We start from the raw sequence: 23220 nt of genomic DNA, 5'->3' as shown, positions 1-23220 counted from the left end.
GGAGGCCTGGGGAGGCCGTGCTAAGGGATGGCCCCGGCTGGCCTTGCTTGGGGACTCCCTGGGCTGTGATGGCTCCCAGAGTTCACTGCACCCGAGGGCACGGTGAGAAGGCGCCCAAGAGGGGCTGCAAAATGAAGGTGCAATTTTAAGCAATTGGTACCAACACAGCCACCTGGGGTGCTGGGCCAAGGGGATGTTTCTCTCAACTTGGCACTAGCCCTCCTCAACCCAGCAGTCCCCAATCCCTGACCCCAGCCACTCCCATCAGTCCTCTGCCCTGAGATGCCCCCGCCCCAGCCCAGACAGCCAGCTCAGAACCTCTACCTGGTGCCAGGCCCACAGCAGTCTCCCTGCCTGAAAAGACATGTCTCCTCACATCGGTCACCATCACTAATTTGAGACCCATGTGGCCTTGGGCCAGTCCCTCCCCTGCCCCGTGCCTCCATTTCCCCATCTGCAAAATGGAGGGGCTGGGCCCGACCAGCTGCATTCAGCCTCTGCAGCCCTCCTCTCCCAGCTCCAATGCTCCGCTTTATCCACCAGGCTGCTGGTGACACAGGTGGGGTCCTGGGCTGGCCTCGGGCTCAGGACGTCAATCCGGGAAAGGGTGATGGCGTCTCCCAGGTGACACTGTTTGTGGACGTGACTTTGGGCACCTACCATCCTGGGTCTGCTGCGGCTCCTGTCAGGATTCCTGGAGGACGTCTCAGTTCCGACGGCTGCAGGGACGCCTCCCTCCCGCGGACCCCCGTCGTTCAGCTAGCTCTGAAGAGTCCCCGGTCCAAGACCCAGGACCAAACCCCACAGCCAGGTCCACCACAAAGATCCTGATCCAGCCAGCCAAGCCCTCTGTCCCCAGGTAGGTGCCTTTCTGAGAGACCCCTGGGACCACCACGGAACACACAGGAGGGATTCCAGGGAAGCTCCCGGAACGCTCCCCGCGCCTGCATCTCCTACGAATGCCCCGGAAAACTGTATTTCTGCTTGGTTTCTCAGGAGCACAGGGCTTCCTTGCTCTAGACTGGCTCAGGCCTCTGAACAGGAGGGCAGGTAAGACTCAACCTTCCCAGGACTGAGTCAGTCACTGAGAGGAGGGAGTGAGGGAGGGAGGGAGGCAGCAGACACCGGCCAGACAGGCAGAGCGCAGAGGAGTCCGCCCCAGAGATGAAAAGAGAAACGACAGTGCCCGGAGCACCCATTTCGTGGTTCTTCAGCTCACATCAGAGGCTGGGACAGCAGGAGGGGGAAGAGACCTGGACCTGGGGCTGGGCATGAGGCAAGGACAGCAGAAAGCTGTGTGTAATGTCCCAGGCCCCTGCCTGTAGTAGCTCCCACTTCACCTGCACCACAGCCTCCAAGGTCCTCTTATTATTATCCCGCGTGCGGGGCAGGAGACAGGGCACGGGGAACACAGCCACCAGGTCACACACCAGCAAGGAGACAGCCAAGGCTCAACCCTGGGAGGCTGCAGGCTCTGCCAGCCTCACTCCAGGGCCACCGTACAGTGTCGGGGACAGACCAGCAGCCCATAGAAAGAAAGGAGGCTGGCACAGGGCTCTGGGCACAGCACGGGCACAGGGTCAGCACCATGGTTGGGTCACTGACCACAACAGCAACTCCACCCGTGGCTCAGGCCCAGGCCTCAGGGTGGGGCCCGACCAAGGCTGGCCCCACCAGCCTCGGGACCTGCCAGGGACCCCCCGCCTCCTGCCGTCCAGGCAGAGGCCTGCTAAGGAGGGGAGGTGCCCTGGGGCCGTGGGCGTCACCCCCAGCCATCACACTTCAGTGGCTGAAGGGCGCTCAGGGCTGTGAGGCTGGGGCACTGCATCCCAGGCACCTGCCTGGGGAGAGAGACGCCTGGCCCAGGCACCCAGGATGCTGGCTGTCCTCAGACTGAGACTCCGTGGGGGAGGTTGGGAGGGGCTGGACCCTAGCTACGTGGGCTTCCACGAGCCCAGTGCCTCCTCCTTCTGCCACGCCACCATCTCCTGACTGGGGAACATGCTGCCCACATCAGTTCAGGGCTCAGCTGGCCCTGGCGCCTCCCTTAGGCCAGCTCAGGGTCAGGCCCAGGCTCCGGCATTCACCTTCCAGCTGCTCTGGGTCACCCCCTCACCCTGTGACCCCGCTGCCCTGGAGCAGGCTCTCTCCTGTCGTCTGGAGCCCTCAGGGCCACCCCCGGTCAGTGCCCACTCTCTGCACCAGCAAGATGACTCTGTCCAACGCGAGGCCTCAGAAACTCCCAGCTGCCTCTGTCTGTGCTCTCCATCCAGGGCAAGGCCACGGCTGGGGGCGACTGAGGCATCGCAAGCCCTGGGGGTCAGACGTACGGGGGTGGGAGGAGAGCGGGCAGGACCCAGAGGGGTGGCTTGTGACGGGAACACCCACTCCTGCCTGTGGCAGTTTCCACCCAAGGGCAACCACGATCCCTTCTAGAAGATTCACTAAGGAATCGGGAACCTTCTCCTCTTCCTGGCTCACAGCCCGTCCCACAGACAAGAAGAAACCAACTCAATACACAGAACTCTTCAGGTTGCCGTCAAGGCCAAGCCACCAACTTCAGGGAAAAGAGAAATGTGTGTTTCAACTAAGATAAATTAGTGCATTAAGAACAAATCATGACTTTGGGAGGCTGGGGCAGGCGGATCACCTGAGGTCAGGAGTTCAAGACCAACCCGGCCAACATGGCGAAACCCCATCTCTACTAAAAATACCAAAATTAGCTGGGTGTGGTGATGGGTGTCTGTAATCCCAGCTAGTCAGGAGGCTGAGGCAGGAGAATCGCTTGAACCCGGGAGGCAGAGGTTGCAGTGAGCCGAGATCGTGCCTTTGCACTCCAGCCTGGGTGACAGAGTGAAACTCCATCTCAAAAAAAAAAAAAAAAGAACAAAACATGAATAAAAAGACTAAACACTAGACACATTTTTAATAACATACCAGGTAACTGTGAAGCTGGTCACAACCCATTCCAACTGGAATAGAAAATGGCCTGGAGGAGGCTGGGCACAAACATTGATCTTTTTCACAATTTTCTTTTGGATTAAAAAAAAATGAAAATGTCACTTTCAAAGGTACACCAGCCAGTGGGCTCTCAGAGTCACAGTCCTGGGTCTGTGTATGGCAGCCCCTTGTGGTCAGCTCGGCCCAGGCTCAGCCCCTTCTCTACACTGGGTGTTTAGGAGATGCTCGAGAAGCCACAACAGTGTCTCCCGGGCGTGGGCCACCTGTGAATCCGCCAGGGTTGCACCATACCCATGTATCACCTCACTGCTAAAAAGAAACGTTCCATCAGCCCGTGAATGGAAAGCCAGCGCCTTTGCCATAAATAGAAGGTAGTCATGAAAGCAGATACACAGCTATTAAAATAACAAATGCCCGTCTGCATCCGCGTAAAACCATCTTGCAGGCCAACAGCGGTGCGTGCCCTTGCTCTGGGAAATGCTGGATTTATGGGAGGAGGAGCGTTAAGAATTTCTGGGCTGGCCACCCCAACCCCGATCTCCTCGGGCAAACCAGCTTCTTCCTTAACCCCCAACTCAAGGGCCCTCGCCTCCGTGGCATTCCACCTCCGGGATGGGAATCCAGATCTTCCCCTTCATGCTGACGGAGCATCTGTCCCCTCCAGGTCCTCCTTGAGACAAGGTGGAGCCGAATCAGACCCAGGCCCCATCCGCCAGCCACGCTGACCAGACACCCCCAAGCACACGTGCGCACGCACGCGCACACACACACACCCACACACACACACACGTCGGCTGCAATCCCCTGTGACAAGATCTTCGGCTTGGCCTGCTATATCCGGTTCCTCTGGCCGCTGTGACAAACCACAACAAACTCGTGGCTTAAAAACAGGAGTTTCTGCTCTCACAGTTCTGGAGGGCAGAAGCTGGAAATCAAGGTGTCTCGGGCCTGCGCTTCCTCTAAAAGCTCCAGGGAGGATCCTTCCTGCCTCTTCCAGCTCCTGGTGGCTGTGTGTGCTCCTCAGTGTGTGGCCACATCACTCCAGCCCCTGCTCTGTCTTCACGAGGCCCCCTCTCCTGTCTGTTTGCTTCTCTTCTCTTCCCTTCTATGGACTTGTCTTTGGAGTTTGGGTGCATCCTAATCCAAGGCGCCATCATCTTGAGAACCTGATCTTAACTACATCTGCAAAGGCCCTTTTTCCAAATGAGAGAGCACCCTGGGTTTCGATGTGGCTCTGTCTTTGAGGACCTCCAACCGACCCTGGGTTTCCAGGTGGCTCTGTCTTTGGGGACCTCCAACTGACCCCACAGGTGTACATTTCTCACAGGTGCACAGACTCAATTCCTCACTCTGCCTTTTCACATAAATGATCCCATGAGACCTACCAACCCCCAGCCAGTCACCCCCTGGCCACCTTCCGCCAGCAAGCAGCCCATGTCCGGTATACAGCAGGTACTCAATACGTGCATGCCAAACTGAGGCCGGCGTGTCTATCAAGGTTGTCCCCAAGGCAACCAGCGGGCAGGAGCAGGGAGTTGTCACTGTGCAGGCATTCCCTGGGGACAGGAGGGTCTGAAGATGGATTTTCTGGTTCTGCAAAGCGCAGTTATTTATAAGCAAGGTCTGCGTTCTTCTATCGGTGAAGCGAATCAGAGGGCCTTAATCGGAGGAGAAGAAAGGTAATTGGCTAATAAAATCCGCCTTCTCCGACGCAGAGGCTGGCTTTGAAGAGTGTGTATTGTAAAGGCTCCATGACCTCTTCTAAATATACCCAGAGAAGATCACGTGGGGGCCAGGTTGGCTCCACGCGGTCCAGTTGGAATGGTCTTGGGGATGGGTCTTCCCACAGATTCCTGAGTCTTCTGCCAGGAGCATCCCCGAGGGCACTGTGCTCACCTGAACCAAGGGCCTTCTAGAACCCCCAGGCCCTGCCCTGCCCGAGCTGGGAGACCGCAGAGGCAGGGAGGTGGCACCGAATCGTGCCCCCATCCCCGCAGGTCCCCGTTGTCACAGCAAGAGACCACAGCCCAGAAACCAGCCCCGACACCCAGCGGCCACCAGCCTCAATTCGTGGGGACCCACTTCGAGTCCAACACAGGGGACGGGGTGAGGGGTCCCACTGTCAACTTTGAGGGTAGCACCCACCCTGCCTGAGACCCTCTGCAGGACCCCTCCCCCTGCGAGCAATGCCTTCCTTCCCCCAGTGCCTCAGCAGAGCCTTTCAGGATGGGCAGTGCAGCCCCATCAAGGGAGCAAGGTCGGGAGAGAGGGCACCTGGTTCTGGGGCGGCCGCCAAGACTGCACTTTCCGCCCTTGAATTTCCTCAATGGCAAAGTCACCCAAGGATCACACCCTCTGCGCAGGTGGCCTGAGGAGCAAAGGAGGTGACAGCAGAGAGCAGTCACCGTGGTCACGGCCAGGCCCCTCTCACCAGAGGCCCCTGTGCTCAGCCCCAGGGGCTCACCACCTTGCCACCTCTGCCGATAGGACCCTTCTCCACACTTCGAGGCCAATGCTGACCCCTGGTGAACGTCCAGTTCTCCCACGGACCGACCCCCCAACCCACTGGAGCCCCCATTATGCACAGACGGAGCTTGGCCAAGGGGGCTCCTGGCGCCTGCAGGATAACCCGGGCCTGCTTGCTTCCCTTCTGGAGTAAAATGGGCAGGAACAAGGAGCAGGCCTGGCTGGGAAAGTGCAGGGGCTGAGACAGAAAGTTCAGCCTGGGAGGGAGGGCTGCTTCTGGGAAGTTCAGCAGCCCCTGAGGGCAGGCAGAAGGCAGCCTCTGTGTGGGTCCTCCAAGCTCCAGGCCTTCCGAAGCGCTGATTTGATTTTTAAAATGAAAAAGGAGAAGAAAAGGCAAGGGCAGAAGGCCATGTTTGGCGCATGCTGACGCGGGTGGCTGGAAGGGTGTGTGTGAGGGCAGGGGAGGTGGGGAACCCGCACCCTGCCCTGAGAGCCAGAGAGCCAGGGCCTGGCCTACCCCACAGGGCGGCCCCATCAGTGAGAGGACCAGGTGTCCCTGGGCCACTCCAGGTGACACCGGCTACCCTGGGACCCTCCAGGGCTCCATTCCCTGGGCTAAGAGTCCACAGAAATGCAGCAAAGGACAGGGCCAGCAGCCACTGCCTCCTTGGTACCTGGAGCTGTGACTTCTTTAAATGCCTGCCTGCAGCCCACTTCTGACCTGCCTGAAGCCCACACCTGACCCGCCTGCAGCCCCCGCCTGGCCTGCCCACAAACAGCTGCTCCTGTTCCACGCAAGGGCAGCAGCTCCCAGTGTGGCTGAGGACACAGCCCTTCCTTCACCACCAAAGCACAGAAGCTGCAAGGAAGGGCAAGTCCCTGCAGTCCAGGACCCTCTGCCCACCCCGAGGCCTGTGAGATGAACCTAGGTGTGCAGCCCCCTCCAGAACTCGTGCCTATGGCACCCCAGACCCCCGGGATGCATGGGAAACCATCATGGGCCTCCACACAGAAGGTCACCCCAAATTCAGGAGGAAGGAGAGCTACCCACCCACAGAACACTCTCAGCTGACGACGGTTTCCACACCCAAAGCATGAAGAGAGACCTGCATGCGCCACGGGAAAACACAGACAAACAGACACAGCTGACAGTACGGGCCTGGCTCCTGCACCCTGGACAGGGGGTCGGTGGAGGCCCGGTTCTCGCCAGAGTCCCCATGTGGGGTAGGCCTCGATTACCTGGAGGGTGCATTTTGGCTGCCCCGCACACTACAGCCCAGCCAGACACATGGTGGGAGCCCATCCTGCCATCCAGGGGACGCGGGGCAGGCCTCCCTCCCCACCTCCTGCAACAGTGTCTGGACAAAGGGGCTGCATCCTTGAGGAACTCTCTAGAGACCACAGTGGGCACTGTCCAGGTCGCCCAACTGTGCATGGAAGATTCCAGACTGCACTTCAAAGACTCCGCCCACCAGGGTCCAAGCCACCTTCCCAGGACCTCCAGATCCAGAGAAGCCAGGCAAAATCCTGAGAACACCAGCCCTGCACCCCTACAAATGTGTGCAAATCCCTCTCCAGACAGCACGGTCCTGTGGCCAGTGCCTGTGGCCTCATCTGCTCCACAGACACGCCCAGCACTTGGCAGGGGCGGCTCCTGGGTTTTGCACAAGGTCACTCCTGGGGCCATCTGTCAGGGGACCCCCGTGGAAGTCCTCGGGCTTCCACTCCTTTTATCATTCCCTTCCTGCAAAGAGGAGACCGAGGGTCCCAGAAGCCCAGCCACTAGCCTGGTATCATGCTGCAGGTGGGTGTGACCCTTGGGACGAGCACAAGACCTGCAAGACAGGCGCTGCAGCCTGCAGCAGGAGGTGCCTGTGCAATGCCCACGCACCACCCACGCCACCCCTGCCTGGGATCATAGAGAGAAAAGCCACGCGGCTGCACCTGTCCTGCTATCCTCTGGGATCTGCACCCTCCCTTGACCTCACTGGGCCACACTTGCCCCCGCTGTGAAGGTCAGGCCAGCGCCTTCCTCCTCAGGAAGCCTCTGCAGAGGCCCAGCCGGCAAGGGCCAGGGTCAGGGTCCAGGTGAGGATGGGGACAAGGCTGCAGGGGAAGAGGCCGAAGCTGGGGTCCACCCTCCTCTCCCTTCCTCCAGAATGCCAGGCCGGGCCCACGGGGTGAGCTGCAGACTGTGCGGTGTTTGGGTATCGTTTGTGCAGTGTGATGGGTGTAATGTGTGTTTATGATGTTTGGCTGTGTGTGTATAACATGCATGTGGTGTATGTTTGTGTGTGTGTGTATGTCTTGGCATGTGTTTGTGTGGGGGTGTGTTTCTGTACTTTGTGTGTGCGTGGCCTTCACAGGGTATGTGTGGTGTGTGTATGGTATACGTATTTGGTATGAGTATGTGGTGTATGTTATGTGTGTGTGTTGTGTGTGGTATATTCTGTGTGTGTTTCTGTATATTGTGTACGTGGTATGTTTGTGGTGTGTATGGCATGTGGTGTGTGTGCATAATGTATAGTGTGTGTGTGATGTCTAGTGTGTGTGGTGTATTTTGTTGTGTGTGGTATCTGTGTGGTGTATTGTGTGTCTGCGGTGTGTGCTGTGTGGTGTGAGCAGTGTGATTTTTTTGGGAGTGGTGTGTGTGGTATCTAGTTTGTATGGTGTATGTGGTGTATTTTGTATGTGGTGTGTGTGTGGTGTATTTTGTGTGGTGTGTGGGGTGTGGCATGTGTGTGATGTGTTGTGTGTGAGAGCATGTGTATGTGCTGTGTGGTGTGTGTGGTATGAATATTTTGTATGTGTATGTGGTATATTTTATGTGTGTGTGTTGTGTGTGGTTAGGTGGTATATTGTCTGTGTATGCATGTTGTGTATGTGGTATGTTTGTGGTATTTTTTGTGTGTGTGGTGTTTGGCATGTGGTATGTGTGCACAGTGTGTCATGTGTGGTGTCTAGTGTGTGGTGTATTTTTTTGTGTGTGGCATCTGTGTGGGGTATTGTGTGTGTGTGTGCGTGGTGTGTGCTGTGTGTGTAGTGTATGCTGTGTGTGTGATGTTTTTTGTGAGTGGTGTGTGTGTGTGTGGTATCTAGTGTGTGTGGTGTATTCCGCATGTGGGGTGTGTGTGTACATGTGAATGTGTGTGATGTATTTTCTGTGTGCTGTGTGTGTGATATCTGTACGGTGTATTTTGTGTGTGTGGTGTGTGGTGTGTGTGTGAGATGTATTTTGTGAGTGATGTGTTTGTGGTATGTGGTGTATTTAGCATGTTGTGTGCTGTGTGTTATATACATGTGTATGTGTGTGCGGTGTATTTTGTGTGGTGAGTGGCATGTGGCATGTGTGATGTGTGTGGTGTGTTGTGTGTGTGTGGAGGGTGCGTGTATACGGTGCGTGTGGGGTGTGTGGTGCATTTTGTGTGGTGTGTGTATGTGGTGTATGTGTGTGTGATTTGTGCTGTGTGTGTGTGGTGCATGCGTGATGTATTTTGTGAGTGGTGTGTGTGAGGTGTATTTTGTGTCATGTGTGGTGCATGGCATGTAGTGTGTGTGATGTGTGTGTATTTTGTGTGGTGTGTATGTGTGGTGTATTTTGTGTGTGGTGTGGTGTGTGGCGTGAATGTGTAGTATATTTTGTGTGTGGTGTGTACGTGTGTGTATTTACATAGTATATTTTGTGTGGCGTGTGTATCTATGCGTGTGGTGTGTACTCTGTGTGTGGTGTGTACTGTGCATAGTGTGTGGTCTGTGTGTGGTGCACGGTGTGTGTGGTGTGTGTGATATCTGTGTGGTGTATTTTGTGTGTGTGTGGTCTGCTGTGTGCTGTGTGTGTGGTGTGTGTGTGGTGCGTGATGTATTTTGTAAGTGTTGTGTGTGGTGTATGTGGTGTATTTTGTGTGGTGAGTGGTGTGTGGTGTGCGTATGATGTACGTGATGTTTTGTGGGGTGTGTGTGCATGTGATTGGTGTGTGTGTGTGGTGTGTATATGTGATATATTTTGTGAGTGGTGTGTGGTGTTTAGTATGTGTGGTGTATGTGGTGTATTTTGTGTGTGGTGTGTGGCGTGTTGTGTGTGGTGTGTTGTATGTGTGGGTAGGTGTATGTGGTGTGTGTGGTATATTTTGTGTGTGGTGTGTGCATGGTGTGTGGTGTGTGTGTGGCGTATGAAGTTTATTTTGTGTGGTGTGTGGCATGTGGTGTGTGTATGATGTCGAGTTTGTGTGTGGTGTATTTTTTGTGTGGCATGTTTATATGTGTAGTATATTTTGTATGTGGTGTGTTGTGTGCTGTGTGGTGTGTTTGCATGGTATATTTTCTGTGGCGTGTACTGTGTGTGTGTGGTGTGTGTGGCATATTTTGTGTGTGGTGTGTGTGGGATGTGGTGTGTGTATATTTTGTGTGTGATGTGTGGGGGGGGTGTGTGTGGTGCATTTTGTGTGTGGTGCATAGTGTGTGTGGGGTGTGGTGTGTGTATTTTGTGTGAGGCGTGTGTGTGGTGTGTGGTGTATTTTGTGTGTGGTGTGGTGTGTGTGGTGTATTTTGTGTGTGGTGTGTGAGGGGTGTGGTGTATATTTTGCGTTTGATGTGAGTGGTGTGGTATATTTTGTGTGTGGTTTGTGTGTGATGTATTTTGTGTGTGGGGTGTGGTGTGTGTATATTTAGTGTGTGGTGTGTGTGCATGATGTGTGGTGTGTGTGTGGTATATTTTGTATGTGGTGTGTGGTATGTGTATATTTTGTGTTTGGTTGCACTGTGTGTGTGGTATGTGTGTGGTGTGTGGTGTATTTTGTATGTGGTGTGTGGTATGTGTATATTTTGTGTGCGGTGGGTACTGTGTGTGGTGTGTATGTGGCATATTTTGTGTGTGGTGTGTGGTGTATTTTGTATGTGGTGTGTGGTATGTGTGTATTTTGTGTTTGGTGTGCACTGTTTGTGTCGCATATTTTGTGTATAGTGTGTGGTGTGTGTGTGGCGTGTGGTGTGTGGTGTATTTTGTGTGTGGTGTGTGTGGGGTGTGGTGTGAGTATATTTAGTGTGTGGTGTGTGTGTGGTGTGTGGTATGTATATATTTTGTGTTTGGCGTGCACTGTGTGTGTGGTGTGTGTGCGGTATATTTTGTGTGTGGTGTGTGGTATGTGCGTGGCGTGTGGTTATTTTGTGTGTGGCGTGTGTGGTGTATTTTGTGTGTGGTGTGTGGTGTATTTTGTGTGTGGTGTATTTCGTGTGTGGTGTATTTTGTGTGTGGTGTGTAGTGTATTTCATGTGTGATGTATTTTGTGTATGGTGTGTGTGGTGTATTTTGTGTGTGGTGTGTGGTGTATTTCGTGTGTGGTGTATTTCGTGTGTGGTGTGTGGTGTATTTCGTGTGTGGTGTATTTCGTGTGTGGTGTATTTTGTGCATGGTGTGTGTGGTGTATTTTGTGTGTGGTGTGTGGTGTATTTCGTGTGTGGTGTATTTTGTGTGTGGTGTGTGGTGTATTTCGTGTGTGGTGTATTTTGTGTGTGGTGTGTGTGGTGTATTTTGTGTATGGTATGTGGTGTATTTCGTGTGTGGTGTATTTCGTGTGTGGTGTATTTTGTGTGTGGCGTGTGTGGTGTATTTTGTGTGTGGTGTATTTTGTGTGTGGTGTGTGGTGTATTTCGTGTGTGGTGTATTTTGTGTGTGGTGTGTGTGGTGTATTTTGTGTATGGTGTGTGGTGTATTTCGTGTGTGGTGTATTTTGTGTGTGGCATGTGTGGTGTATTTTGTGTGTGGTGTATTTTGTGTGCAGTGTGTGTGGTGCATTTTGCATGTGGTGTATGTGGCGTGTGGTGTGTGGTGTATTCTGCGTGTAGTTTATTTTGTGTGTGGTGTGTGGTGTATTTTGTGTGTGGTGTGTGGTGTATTTTGTGTGTGGTGTGTGTGGTGTATTTCATGTGTGGTGTATTTTGTGTGTGGTGTGTGTGATGTATTTTGTGTGTGGTGTATTTTGTGTGTGGTGTGTGGTGTATTTTGTGTGTGGTGTATTTCGTGTGTGGTGTATTTTGTGTGTGGTGTGTGTGGTGTATTTTGTGTGTGGTGTGTGGTGTATTTCGTGTGTGATGTATTTTGTGTATGGTGTGTGTGGTGTATTTCGTGTGTGGTGTATTTTGTGTGTGGTGTGTGGTGTATTTTGTGTGTGGCGTGTGTGGTGTATTTTGTGTGTGGTGTGTGGTGTATTTTGTGTGCAGTGTGTGGTGTATTTTGCGCGTGGTGTGTGTGGCGTGTGGTGTGTGGTGTATTCTGTGTGTGGTTTATTTTGTGTGTGGTGTGTGGTGTATTTTGTGTGTGGTGTGTGGTATATTTCGTGTCTGGTGTATTTTGTGTGTGGTCTGTGTGGTGTATTTTGTGTGTGGTGTATTTTGTGTGTGGTGTGTGTGGTGTATTTTGTGTGTGGTGTGTGTGGTGTATTTTGTGTGTGGTATGTAGTGTATTTTGTGTGTGGGGTGTGTATGTGGTGTGCAGCATATGGTGTGTAGTGTGTGCAGCATGTGGGGTGTGTGGTATGCGTTGTGTATTTTGTGTGGTGTGTGTGGGTGCAGCGTGTAGTGTGTGGTGTGTCTCTGTTGGGGGGCACCGCAGTGCGTGTCTCTGGGAGAGGTGGGCTCACACACAGAGCCCACGTAAGAAGAGGAAAAGGAAAGGTCCACCTGCCCCGACAGGCAGGTCAGGGCTCCCACAGTACAAAGGCTACCGGGTCCTATGGCTGGTCTCAAAGGAGCCCTGTCCACTCACTGGGTGCATGTGTGAGCAAACAGTCACGTGTTCCACGCAGACCCACAGCTGCGTGCTTCGCTCCGTGTTTTCTGTCTGCTCAGATCGCAGTGCAGCCATAGATCTATGTGTTTCTGCGTAAATAAGGTGAGGACTGCCTCCCTCCCCTCTCCAGGAACACAGAAACACCACTGCCTGCGTGCGCTGCTCCCTAACGAAGGGGCTGTATTTTAAATGAGGTTTATAATGCATGATCGTGTAGTTTATGTTTAAGAAGATCACACACAATGATATGAACACCTATGCGCATTTAGTTACGCATAAGCAGGCACGTGTACACACACACACACATGCACACACATGAAAATGTCAGCAGTGAACCCTTCCAAGAAGGTTGCCCCCCAACCCCGCCTTCTCCAGGCCCAGGAGCTCTTGGGCTGTGTCTGCAGCCAGCACTCTACCGGGCACGGACGTGGCCTCGCCAGTGGCTCCTCTCCTACAGCTCCGCACGCCCAGAGACGGGCAAAAACCACCCACCTCCAGACCACCGAGTGGGGAATAAAACCATTCTCCGCACGGCTTTCTCGCACCGTGCTCAGCACCGCAGCAACATGGGAGACTGATGAGTTTCCACAGATGCCGGCAGCAAGATCAGCCGCAATCCAATCCTCCCGAGTGTGCAGCGGGAGCGACCCCCAGCTGGCCCCGTCCACTGCCAGCCTGGCCCTTGGCAGGGACTGGCTTGGCCCTTGCTGGGAGGCCTGGGAGGCTGGGACTCCTGTGCCCAGCAAGGCTGCGATGAGCCAACTTGTGTCTGGAAGTCACCTCCATTTCCAGTCCTTTTATATTCTAACTTTTACAGTTGTCAGAGACACAGCAGATGAGAATCCCATTACGGTGAGTGTGGGTTTTATTTAGATTCTGTGTCACACAAGAAATGATAGTAAATGATGATAAAAGAGTTGGTTATTTTTAACGCCTTTTCATTTCCACCCCTCCCAGCAGCCATTCACACCTACCTGGCCTTGCAAACAGCGTCTGCTGGAGGGTCGAGGAGAGGCAGGCTGAGGGACACCTGCCATGTGGGGCTGGCACTGCGATGCCCCTGCGCTCCGTCTGCCTGCACATCTCATCAGGGCCATAAAAACAATGCACCCAGGAAGTGGGCTAGGGAAGCCCCTGGGGCCCCTAGACAAAGCCCAGCACCCCTCCACACGCAGTCTGAGACTCAGGGGGAAATGAGCAGCCAGCTCCAAGCTCGGAGCCTGGCGGCCGGGGCAGCCCCATGCCAAGACTGGGTGCAGGGGTGCAGACACAGCTGGCCGTAAGCATTGAGAACACAGAGCTGCCGAACTCCCTCCTCCTTCCACACACACCACGTGCAGTGAGTTCCTCCTCCACCATTAGACACTCAGAATGGAGCCCGGTGCAGCCTCGAGCCCTCACCAAGAACAGCCTTGCTGCTCTGGGAAACCTCAAGGGCATCTACCAAGCCCTCACCCAACCCATCATGGACCACCCACAGCCCTGGCTCTATGCCTCTGGGACGGAATGGTTGTACGCATTCAGCAAATATTTTTGATGGAGTCTTAGGGCCGGGAACTGTGCTGTGTCTCCTAAGAAGTTCTCTATCCATTTCTTAAAAAATAAAGTGATCCATCTAACAGATAGACGGGTACTCTGCATTGGCTGCTAATCTTGTAAAGACGGCATCAATGAATGATGACTGCGCAGAGCCACAACCATTCATACCCCATCAATTGCCTTCACGGAGTTGAGCATGCCCCTTGTTACCGGCCACGCGGGTTTGCAGGAGGACGCCTCATTTCCGAAAGAGCCAGCTAACTAAATCAATGGAAGTTGAATCCCGTTGACTCAATCGACAGTCTGCCCTCCGAGCAGCTGCTCAAAGACAGGCACGCCACAGCGGTTCCGAAAGCGCTTCTGGAATCGAGGGCCGGGTACACCGTGCCAGGGCTGCTGGACGCAAAGTTCTCAATATTAACCTGCAAAAGAGGCTTTTGCACAGCACGTTCAAGCCATCGAATGCACTCCCCTGTCGCCAAAAGGATTTACCGAGATAGAGTTGAACCTCAAACCCACATTTAAAGGAAAGAGGCACTGGGTTCTCCTTCCCATTCAGAAAGGATCAGGCCGAATGATTTCCCGGCTTTCTCATGTCCCTTTGGGTGCCAAAGCCCAGAAACCTCTCTGCTGCTGTGGCCTGCCCGGATGGCCCAGGCTCGCCGCACTCCTTCCTCTTTGAAGTATTTTCCTATCCTTCTGTTTACATCAAGCATCCACACCAAAGCCTGCTAATCTGTGCTGGAGTGCTGGAGTCCAAGTGACTCAAGACTTCCAGAAAAATATTGTAAAGTCTTTGGAAGAGGGAGGTGGAAAATATTTTTATACTTCTCGCTGTTTCCTTAACTCCGTATTTGGAGGCCAAACATGATGATGGAGATAAAGCGCTGCCTTCTCTCTCGCGTCTCCGTGACACACGTCATCTGCGCCCTAAGGAAGCGGCCGGCTCTTCCATCAGGGTCCTGGGATTCCCGCCCTCGTCCCCCACTTTAACTACACCCCATGCAGACACAGCACAGGCGCACGCCAGGCAGTTCAGAAGAAAGGACGGCTCTCCCCTCCCAGAGGAGGGTCAGCGTGTCCTAAGGATGACAGGGCAAGAAGAGCAGCTGCCCAGGCCCCAGTGCCGGACCCCACACTGCAGCCCTGCTTTCTTCCCGGGCCTGTGGCTGCCCAGCCAGGCCTGGTGTGGTGGGCAGGACTTGTTCTCACAAAGCTCGGACGTACCGAGGCTGCAATTACGGACCACAATTTGCTTCTCTCTCGGTTCACAGCCCTATTCATCTCCACAAACACTGGAAGACAGAGTGGCCAGAGGGGGACGGATTAGCCACGGGGTGGCCTCTATCTCCACACAAAAGGAGAAGTGTGGAAAAACGGCTCCCTGGGTCCCCCATTCTTCACCCCTGAAAAAAACAGATTCATGGAAATGGCTATTTAAACAGCTCTTTCCCACTCGGGCCCAGACAACAAGTCACAATTGTCCACCCGCCTGCCTCGCTCCCTCCCTCCTGCTGGACAGCGGCTGCTGGGAGGAGAGTGGCCCCAGGCCGAGCCCATCAGCCAGGAACCAGAGTCGGCCACCCGCCTCCCTGCACGTCTCACTGCTGGTCCCCCAGGCCTCCCCTGGGGCTCCTGATGCCAAGGGGCCAAAAGGGCATCTCAGCAAGAACAGGGAGGCTGCCCAAGTCCTGACCTTCCAGACAGACAGGCAGCAGGGCTCAACCCAGGGTGGTGAAGGCCACTGTTTCGGGACAGGGAGACAGGACTTCAGGAGTCCTGGAGGGCTGCGCAAACACTGGGACCCGCAATCGCTCTTCCAAAGGTACCTGTGCCCTCAGCGTACAGCTGACCTCATCCTCATCCCACCTTCCTATGACTGTGCCGTCTTCCACAACACCGACACATGTGTGTCTGCTTCAAGATAAACATGCAGATCTCTGTGAAGGGCTAAATCCACAAAAAGTACTCCACTAAGCGAACACAACCAGTATTTAATCCTGGGCCTGCTCCACACCTAGACCTTCCCATCTGAGAGACAGAAACTCTTTCTTCTTGGCCAAAAAACAGAGTCCTTTAGACCTGCAGCCTCAGGGGGACAGCAGAGCCCCCTGGGTCAGCGCCGCAGGTCGAGGCAGAAAGGAAGCCCTTGTCACAGACAGGCCACATGGCCAGGAGCCTCCCCTGTTACTAACTCACAGCTTAAAAGTCAGTGGAACTTCACTTCGTCACAGAGTATCAGGACGCAGCTGGGCACTTGGACCTCAGAGAAACACTGAAATTTTCACATACATGCCCGTTCTGCAAGCCAATCCCCTAGAGACTTCGAGATCAGCCAGAGAGGCAGAGAACTTGCAGCGCGAACACAAACAGACCCAGCGGAGCAGGGACCTCTTCGCCAGGTACCTGGAATGCACCAGGGGTGGCTCCCACAGTCCTGGCAGGAGACACCAGCAGAGGACAGCCCTCGCGGGCTTGTCTGGACCCAATGACTCCTCAGCAGGAAGGATGGCCTCCCCAGCCCCAAGGGCCACTGCCGTATGGCAGAACCACCCATTCCTGAAGTGGGTCAGCAAGGCAGCCGGAAGAAGTTGGGCCTCCCACCTCGGGAAGGGTCCCTGCAAGCACGGGCTGGCAGGCCAAGCCCGCAGCAGAGTCCTGGGGTAGCCTACTCTCCCTTCAGACCTGGCCCTCCTCTGTACTAGGTGTCCACATCCAAAAGCAAGGGAGGGAAGAGGACACCAGGCCCGTGGAGGTCACAGGGTCTGGGGCCAGGCTCCTGCACCTACCTGCTTCCCCAGGCCTCCAGCGGCTCATTAATTAGTCAGGAAAGCAGCTGAATGTTGCAAGCCCTTCCTTTGCAGGAACCCAGAACTAATGAGAACCCAGCGCCTTATCAGCCACACAGGCGCCCTCCGGTGCTCAGCCTTCCCAGTGGACCAAGGGGAGCACCAGGCGGAGCTGGCCCAGCCTGTGTGCCAGAGCACTAGTAACCATGAGCAGGGGTGCCCGGGGGGAGGCCAACGCCTCAGTTGCCCCCAGTCTGATATGACAGGCCAGGCTGATCCCGGGGTGCACCAGGAGCCCTGCAAAGGGAGCCTGGCCCTGAAACCAGGAAGTTTCCAGGAGTGCGTCTGGGGTGCCTGGAGCCGACCGACCGCCCATCAGGGGAGGTGTGGCCCTGCCCCCAAACCCCAGTAAGATGCTTCCCAGTCCAAAGGGCCTCTCCAGCCACGAGGGTCCAACCGCTATCCTGGGCGCCTCAATAGTCCCAGACTGCCCTGCAGTCTAGCACAAACCAAGAGAGCAATGGCAGAACTTGGCGCGGGGGCCTGCGCACCCGGGTGACGAAGCCCCTGCTTCCCGAACCTATGGGTTTCTGGAAGGCGGCTTGGGCCCTGGGGAACAGGTGCGCAGGCCGGTTTCCCGACGTCCGCGCGTCCCAGCCCCGCGGCACCCTGGCGGGTCCCAGCTCCGCTCCCGCCCCAGCCCGGCGGCACCCTGGCGGGTCCCAGCTCCGCTCCCGCCCCAGCCCGGCCGGCCAACGTGGAGCGCTGGTGCCATCTACCGAGGGCCCGCGGCGTGCGGGCGGGCGCCGCTGCCACCGAGCCGTGTGGGGCAGGGGATGGGAACGGCAGCCTCGGCTTGGGCTGGGGATCCGGGGCGGCGCGAGAGGAACCGAGGACGCAGCGCGCCCCGACCCCGCGCCCTGCCGGTGAGCCCCGATGGGCGCGGGGTGGCGAGATCCGCGGGGAGCCGGGCTCCTGGTAGGGTCGCGCCGCCGGCCGCTCCGGGCCCGCAGTGGCGCTCCACGAGCCTCAGCCCAGCGCGGCGGCAGCGGAACATGCTGGAAGCCGGGTCGGGCGCCGGGGCCGCCGCGAGCCAGGCAGAGCGCGGAGTACCGGTCCGCGCGCCCGGGGACAATTACCTTCTTTGAGGAACTGCGCGTGGATCACTAGGACGAGGAAGCAGCAGAGCGCGGCCCCTGCCAGTGCCCAAAGCGCCTTCAGGAGCTGCATCGCGGAGTCCCAACTCGGCCGACGCCCCCGAAGTCGCGCAGAGAAGGTCCAGGCGCCGCATCAGCGCCCCGCCGGGTGCAGCCTCCGCGGCCGCCCGCTCGCGCCCTCCATCCGTCGCCAACGCCGCGCTCCGCCACGACTGGAGGCGCCACTCCGGGAGGCGATTTGTGTCTTTTTGGGCAGGGGGGAGGGGAGCGGGCGGGGGGAGGGGGGCGCCGGGGAGGGGGCGGGCGGGGGCGGGGAGGTTAGCAGAAAGTCTCGGGCCGCGGCGGCCGCCGCTCCGACCACTCGGCCACCATCGCTGGCTGCGGGGCGCCGGGGGCCCGGGCGCTGGGGGGCGGCCGCCGCGGCCCCATGAATCAGCCCCGCCGCCGCCCCCGGAGCCGCACCGCCAGCAGGGCCCGGACCGCGGGCCGCGGATTGCGCAACGGCCGGGCGGCGCGGGGGGGTCCGGCGCGGCCCCGGCCCCCTCCTCCGCCTGTCGTCCCCCCACCGCCCGCTGCTCGGCGTCGCCTTCCTCCTCCTCTTCCTCCTCCTCTTCCTCCTCCTCCTCCTTCTCCTCCTCTTCCTCCTCCTCCGCCGCCTCCTCCGCCGCCCGCGCTCGCTCCGGCCCGGGGCTCAGGGGGCCGCCGCGCCGCCGCCGCCACCGCCGCCGCGGCGGGCCAGGCTCGGGGCCGGGGCTGCGCGCCGGGCGCGGGGCTGCCGCACCATCGCCGCCGCTAGGGCCCGCGCGGCCCGGCCGAGCCCGCGGCGATCGAACTTGCGCGGCCCGGGGCTGGCGGGCCGGTCCCCACCGGACGGTGCCGGCCTCTGCGCTCCCAGCAGCCCGCGCCTCCGCCGCCGCGGCCGGGACTAGGTCCGGGCCCGCGGCGCCCCTGGGCTGCCCGCGCTGGGCCGCCGCTGCCGGTGCAGGTGCGGGTGGCTGCCGCGCCTACAGGTGGGGCCGGCGACGCTGCGCGCCTCGCCGCCCGCGGGACGCCGCTGCTCCGGCCTGGAGGCGCGCGCCCGCCCGCTCGGCTCGGCGCCGGCTCCTCGGGGGAGGCGGCGGGAGAGGGAGCGCGGCGCAGTCGCTGCCAGCCCAGGTGGCCGGGCCCGCGCAGCCTCGGACTCCGGCCCGCGCCCGCCGCCGTCTGCGCTCCTCCCGGCCGCCGAGCCGCCGATGCGCACTGGGCCGCGAAGGACCCCGGGGACCCCACCCTGCAGCGCCCCCGCCTGGCGCGCCGGCGGGTCAGGTGGGGCCGGCCCAGCCGAAAACTGCGGGTCGGGCTCCACCTAGGTGCGCAGGGGCCTCACTGCAGAGCCGGCCCTGCTGGCGCGGGAGACCGGACGCGGGGCCTCGAGTGGCGCCCAGCCTCCCTCGCACCCAAGGCCTCAGGAGAGACAGGGAAACCCAGGCCCAGGTACGGCCCCAGCCGGGCCCGACCAGCGGCTGGGAGGGCTCGGAGGAGGCTGGTCCCGCGGCTTCTGAAAACGGCACATCTGCCTGGAAACACACACAAACACACTCACACCTCCCCCTACTGTGTACCACCCTCCAGCCAGCTGCCCTGCACCCAAGATCGTGGGCGCACAGTTAATGCCCACGTTCCGTTCCAGGGGAAACAAACGGATGCCTCCCTGCACTGCCTCCCTTCCCGCCTCTAGGAAGAAGGGGTCTTTGTTTTAGGCCACTTTTGCTCCCCAACCCGGCTCTCCAGAGCAGGGGGCACAGGTGTCCTCGTCAGGGGTTCGCCCCAGAGCCCAGCACCAAGACCAGTGTGGTAGGCCTCAAGGTTTTTTTGCCTGAATTGAATATGAAATTCAATTTCAAATGCCTAGGAAGGAGCAGTGGGCAGGAATCGGGGCCTAAGCTTCCTGGGACCCTGAACCTCTGTCCTGGCCCGTGCGGGGTGGGGGCAGTGCTGGTGCCTGCGGTGCATGTGGTTCACATGGAGGCTGTCTCCTCCTTGCACCAGTATTGATGTGCCAGGAAGGGAAAGAGGCCTGGCCCTGAAGGGTTCTTGGAGGTCAGATAGATCAAGCCAATCAGTATGCATCTGGGGAAACTGAGGCTTATAGCGGCATGGCGACTGGTCTCACATCAACTAGAAAGTCAAGGGCAGAGTCACGACCAGCCACTAAGCTTGATGCTGTCTGCCTGACCTGGCTCTGCGGTGCCCAGCACCTGGCCAGGGGAGAGGCCATCCACGAAGCAGTTCTTCACCTCTGGCTCATCACCCTCCACCTGCCCCCGAAAACATCCAGGAGAGACAAGAATGTCCCATCCAACTCCTCTCACCTAAAGGAGTGGCCCCAGCCTCACACCAGCCAAGCAACTAAGCAGCTCTGGATCTGCCCTGGGAGGGACTAGCCATTCTCTCTGCTCATGCAATCCCCTTCAAAACCCCATTTCCTATAAGCACCCCACTCTTTCCTGCTCTCCACCCCTAGACATTCTCTAGGAAGATCTAAGGTAGCAGCTCCTTAGGAACCCACCCTGCCTGGCTGGCAGAGCCTGACCTCCACCAAGGTCATTGGCCTTCATCCCTCACCTGGCACGGGGCTCCCCAGTCAGAGGGCTCGGGGGTCTTCTGGGTGCTTATCACATGTGCTCACCCCTGGCCCCCAAAGGGACCTCAGTCAAGAGAGAGAGCCCGCCCTTGACACTCACTGTGTCCCCAATCAGGTGCATATTATTTGAAATTCTGAAAATAGAAAAGTATGCTACATTCACCAGGGGAATTTTTAAGAACTACATTTGGAAGATCCTTCTGTAAAGAGAATTAAAGAAGATAAAGGGGAAAAAAAAGAAAGTTCATAAATAGAGGCATGGCCTACCAATTCACTTTCAACAGGTGGGACAGGAGGACCTCTGTGCCTAACGTTGGGGGACCACCATCACACTTCTCTGGACACCAAGGCTTCCTGTTAGTAAACGCATGTGGCATTGCTTACACCTTTAAAAGCAATCACAGCTGCAAACTCAAGAACCTCATGTAGGGCTTCCGAAGAGTGAGTTAACAGTGCAGACCAAAGAGGCCCTGGGTGCCACTGGGAAGTCAGCTCCAGATGGCAGTGTGAACACCTGAACCAGATAAAACCAACACACATCTCAGGAGGAGACACCTAGGGTCTCACTGACATGACAGGAAAGACCGTTTACAAATACTGAAACCATTACTGTGTTGGGAATCAAAACGCTAAGCAAGCCAGAAAGGGTGAGGGGGTCCTGGGCCCAGTCTCTGGACAGAAGAGAAGAAACTGTGATGGGAACCAAGAGAAGGATGCCCACATCCTCCCGAGAAGGTGAAACAAACCAGGGGCATGGCCAGGTGTCCAGGCAGGAGGGCACTTGGCCAAAGAGCTGTATTTCCACAGTGCCGGGTGGGTGTGTCTTCCCCCAAACCCCTGCAAACTGATGCTTTAAGGCTAGTGTAGCTCAGACCAGAGCCAGAGGAAAGCTGTCCCCAGAGGGGGTGCCTTCTGCCTGGGGGCAGTCCCCACAGTGCCCGAGGTGTGGGACTTTGGATGGAGAAAGTGAGCATTTTCTTTAACGTGTCTCTAACTGAAATTTAACACTGCCTTCAATTAGGCATGTAGGCAGTAAACACAATACTTTAGTCACAACTATGACTTTGTCACCAACAAAAATCAGGTATTTTCATATCACATTACAGCTCTTGTAGATATCTTAGTCTGTTGCTTATTTTCACCATTACTTCAAATTAGGGTCGTCCCACTACTAGACTTTGTATGTAAGGTGTTCATAAAACACACTACTATATCAAAATAGGCTTTTTGCCATTTGCTAACTGCATGTGGATATAACTGATCTTCTTCATCAGGTATTTTTAGTTTGTCCTGAGATGGGTGGCACAGGCTTCACCAGACTTCCAAACAGGCCCGTGGCACACAAAAAAGCCAGGAACCTGCTTCTGGAGTGAAAAACTCAAGGTCTAAGAAAAAACCAGGGCAGAGCAGAGTTAAGGACTTTGGTCACTCATGAGAAGCAGGGTCAGCAGGTCCAAAGGTAGCACAATTCCTCCCAAGAGTGAAATGCACAAAAACACCTGTCCCCAGGGTCAAGCCTGCCAGCACCAGCAAATGTGGGGACACTGTTTGCCCATCAGCTGCATGCCCACTTCCAGGGTGGCCCATCTGTCTACGCACCTTGCTCATTCCCAGAGAATACAGTAAGTGCTCATGGTCAAGTGAGAAGCCTGTTGAGCTACACGGGGCAGAGGTGATTCACACTCACCAGTCACTACATACACCTCAACCTTTATTCCTATACAGACAGGACCTAGCAGGCAGAGATCACTAGAGGCATGAAAGAGAAGGCAGGCTCAGCTGTGCGTACTCTACACTTGAACCTTAGGGGACAGAAATAATTCAGGGAAAATAATCATAACCGTAATTGTGGTTTTTCTAAATAGCATCATTCTCAAAAAATTTGAAATAATATGGTATCAATAAGAGAAAACCAGACTCCCAAGGGGGAAAAAAGGCAAACAAGAGAACAAGAAAAAGACTCTTTGAAATTAAAGTGACTGGCCCATTTTAAGATCTAGGGTATGCACTGAATGGTAAAATGGGAATGAATGAAGACTGGGCTATGGAAAGTAAAATCAAATATGTTTACAAGAGTGGAGAGCACATAGAAAGGTGAAAAAGTGTGGAAAATTTGAGACCTAGGGGGTATATCCTAAGCATCCAACTTTCATTTATTAGAAGTTCTAAAGGAGAATAAAAGGCAACCTAGGAGGAAATAGTCAAACAAATAAATGCACATCTTCAGATTGTAGAGACTTACCATATTCTGATTAGATCTAATGGACAGACCCCTAGATCCAACCAATGCAAGAAAATCTTGCAGAATTTTTTTTAAAGAAAAAAAAAAAAACAGGCCAGGCACAGTGGCTCACACCTGTAATCCCAGCACTTTGCAAGGCCAAGGCAGGCAGATCATGAAGTCAGGAGATTGAGACCATCCTGGCCAACATGGTGAAACCCCATCTCTACTAAAAATACAAAAATTAGCTGGGCACGGTGGCAGGTGCCTGTAATCCCAGGTACTCCAGATGCTGAGGCAGGAGAATCGCTTGAACCCAGGAGGCAGAGGTTGCAGTGAGCCGAGATTGTGCCACTGCACTCCAGCCTGGCAACAGAGCGAGACTTTGTCTCAAAAAAAAAAAAAAAAAAAAAAAAGCAAACAACAACAACAAAAATGTTCTAAGGAAAGAAATGAGCTGATACTGAATTCTGCTTTAGAAACACTGGCTTCTTGAAGACAGTGGAGCAGTGACTTCAGATTCTGATGGGAAAAGATAGAAGACCTAGAATTTTATACCCAGCTAAACAGTCAACAATGCACACCATTTGACGGAATTCAAAAGTTCAGTTTACTAGTCCCATCCCTTATAGAAAAAGCTGATCTAGGTTACACTCCACCAGAGAAAGGAATCAAGAGAC

The 23220-nt window shown here is 55.9% G+C and overlaps 1 protein-coding gene across 2 annotated transcripts in view; it reads right to left on the bottom strand.

Annotated features, from left to right (window-relative positions):
* The window catches only part of TAFA5 (TAFA chemokine like family member 5), a 272093-nt gene that overhangs the window by 164341 nt on the left and 84532 nt on the right, over positions 1 to 23220 (bottom strand). Inside the window, exon 1 of one of the 2 annotated variants that reach the window (XM_054469893.2) lies at positions 17679 to 17966. The exons of the other annotated variant lie outside the window; for it this stretch is intronic. Within the exon in view, the coding sequence (XP_054325868.1) occupies positions 17679 to 17769 (91 nt within the window). The 5' untranslated portion in view covers positions 17770 to 17966. Of the gene's footprint in view, positions 1 to 17678; positions 17967 to 23220 lie in introns of those variants that run through there. 2 annotated transcript variants of the gene reach the window in all.

The sequence above is a fragment of the Pongo pygmaeus genome, chromosome 23, assembly GCF_028885625.2.
Source record: "Pongo pygmaeus isolate AG05252 chromosome 23, NHGRI_mPonPyg2-v2.0_pri, whole genome shotgun sequence".
Classification (NCBI taxonomy): Eukaryota; Metazoa; Chordata; class Mammalia; order Primates; family Hominidae; genus Pongo; species Pongo pygmaeus.
This window is presented reverse-complemented; position numbering and strand designations above follow the sequence as displayed.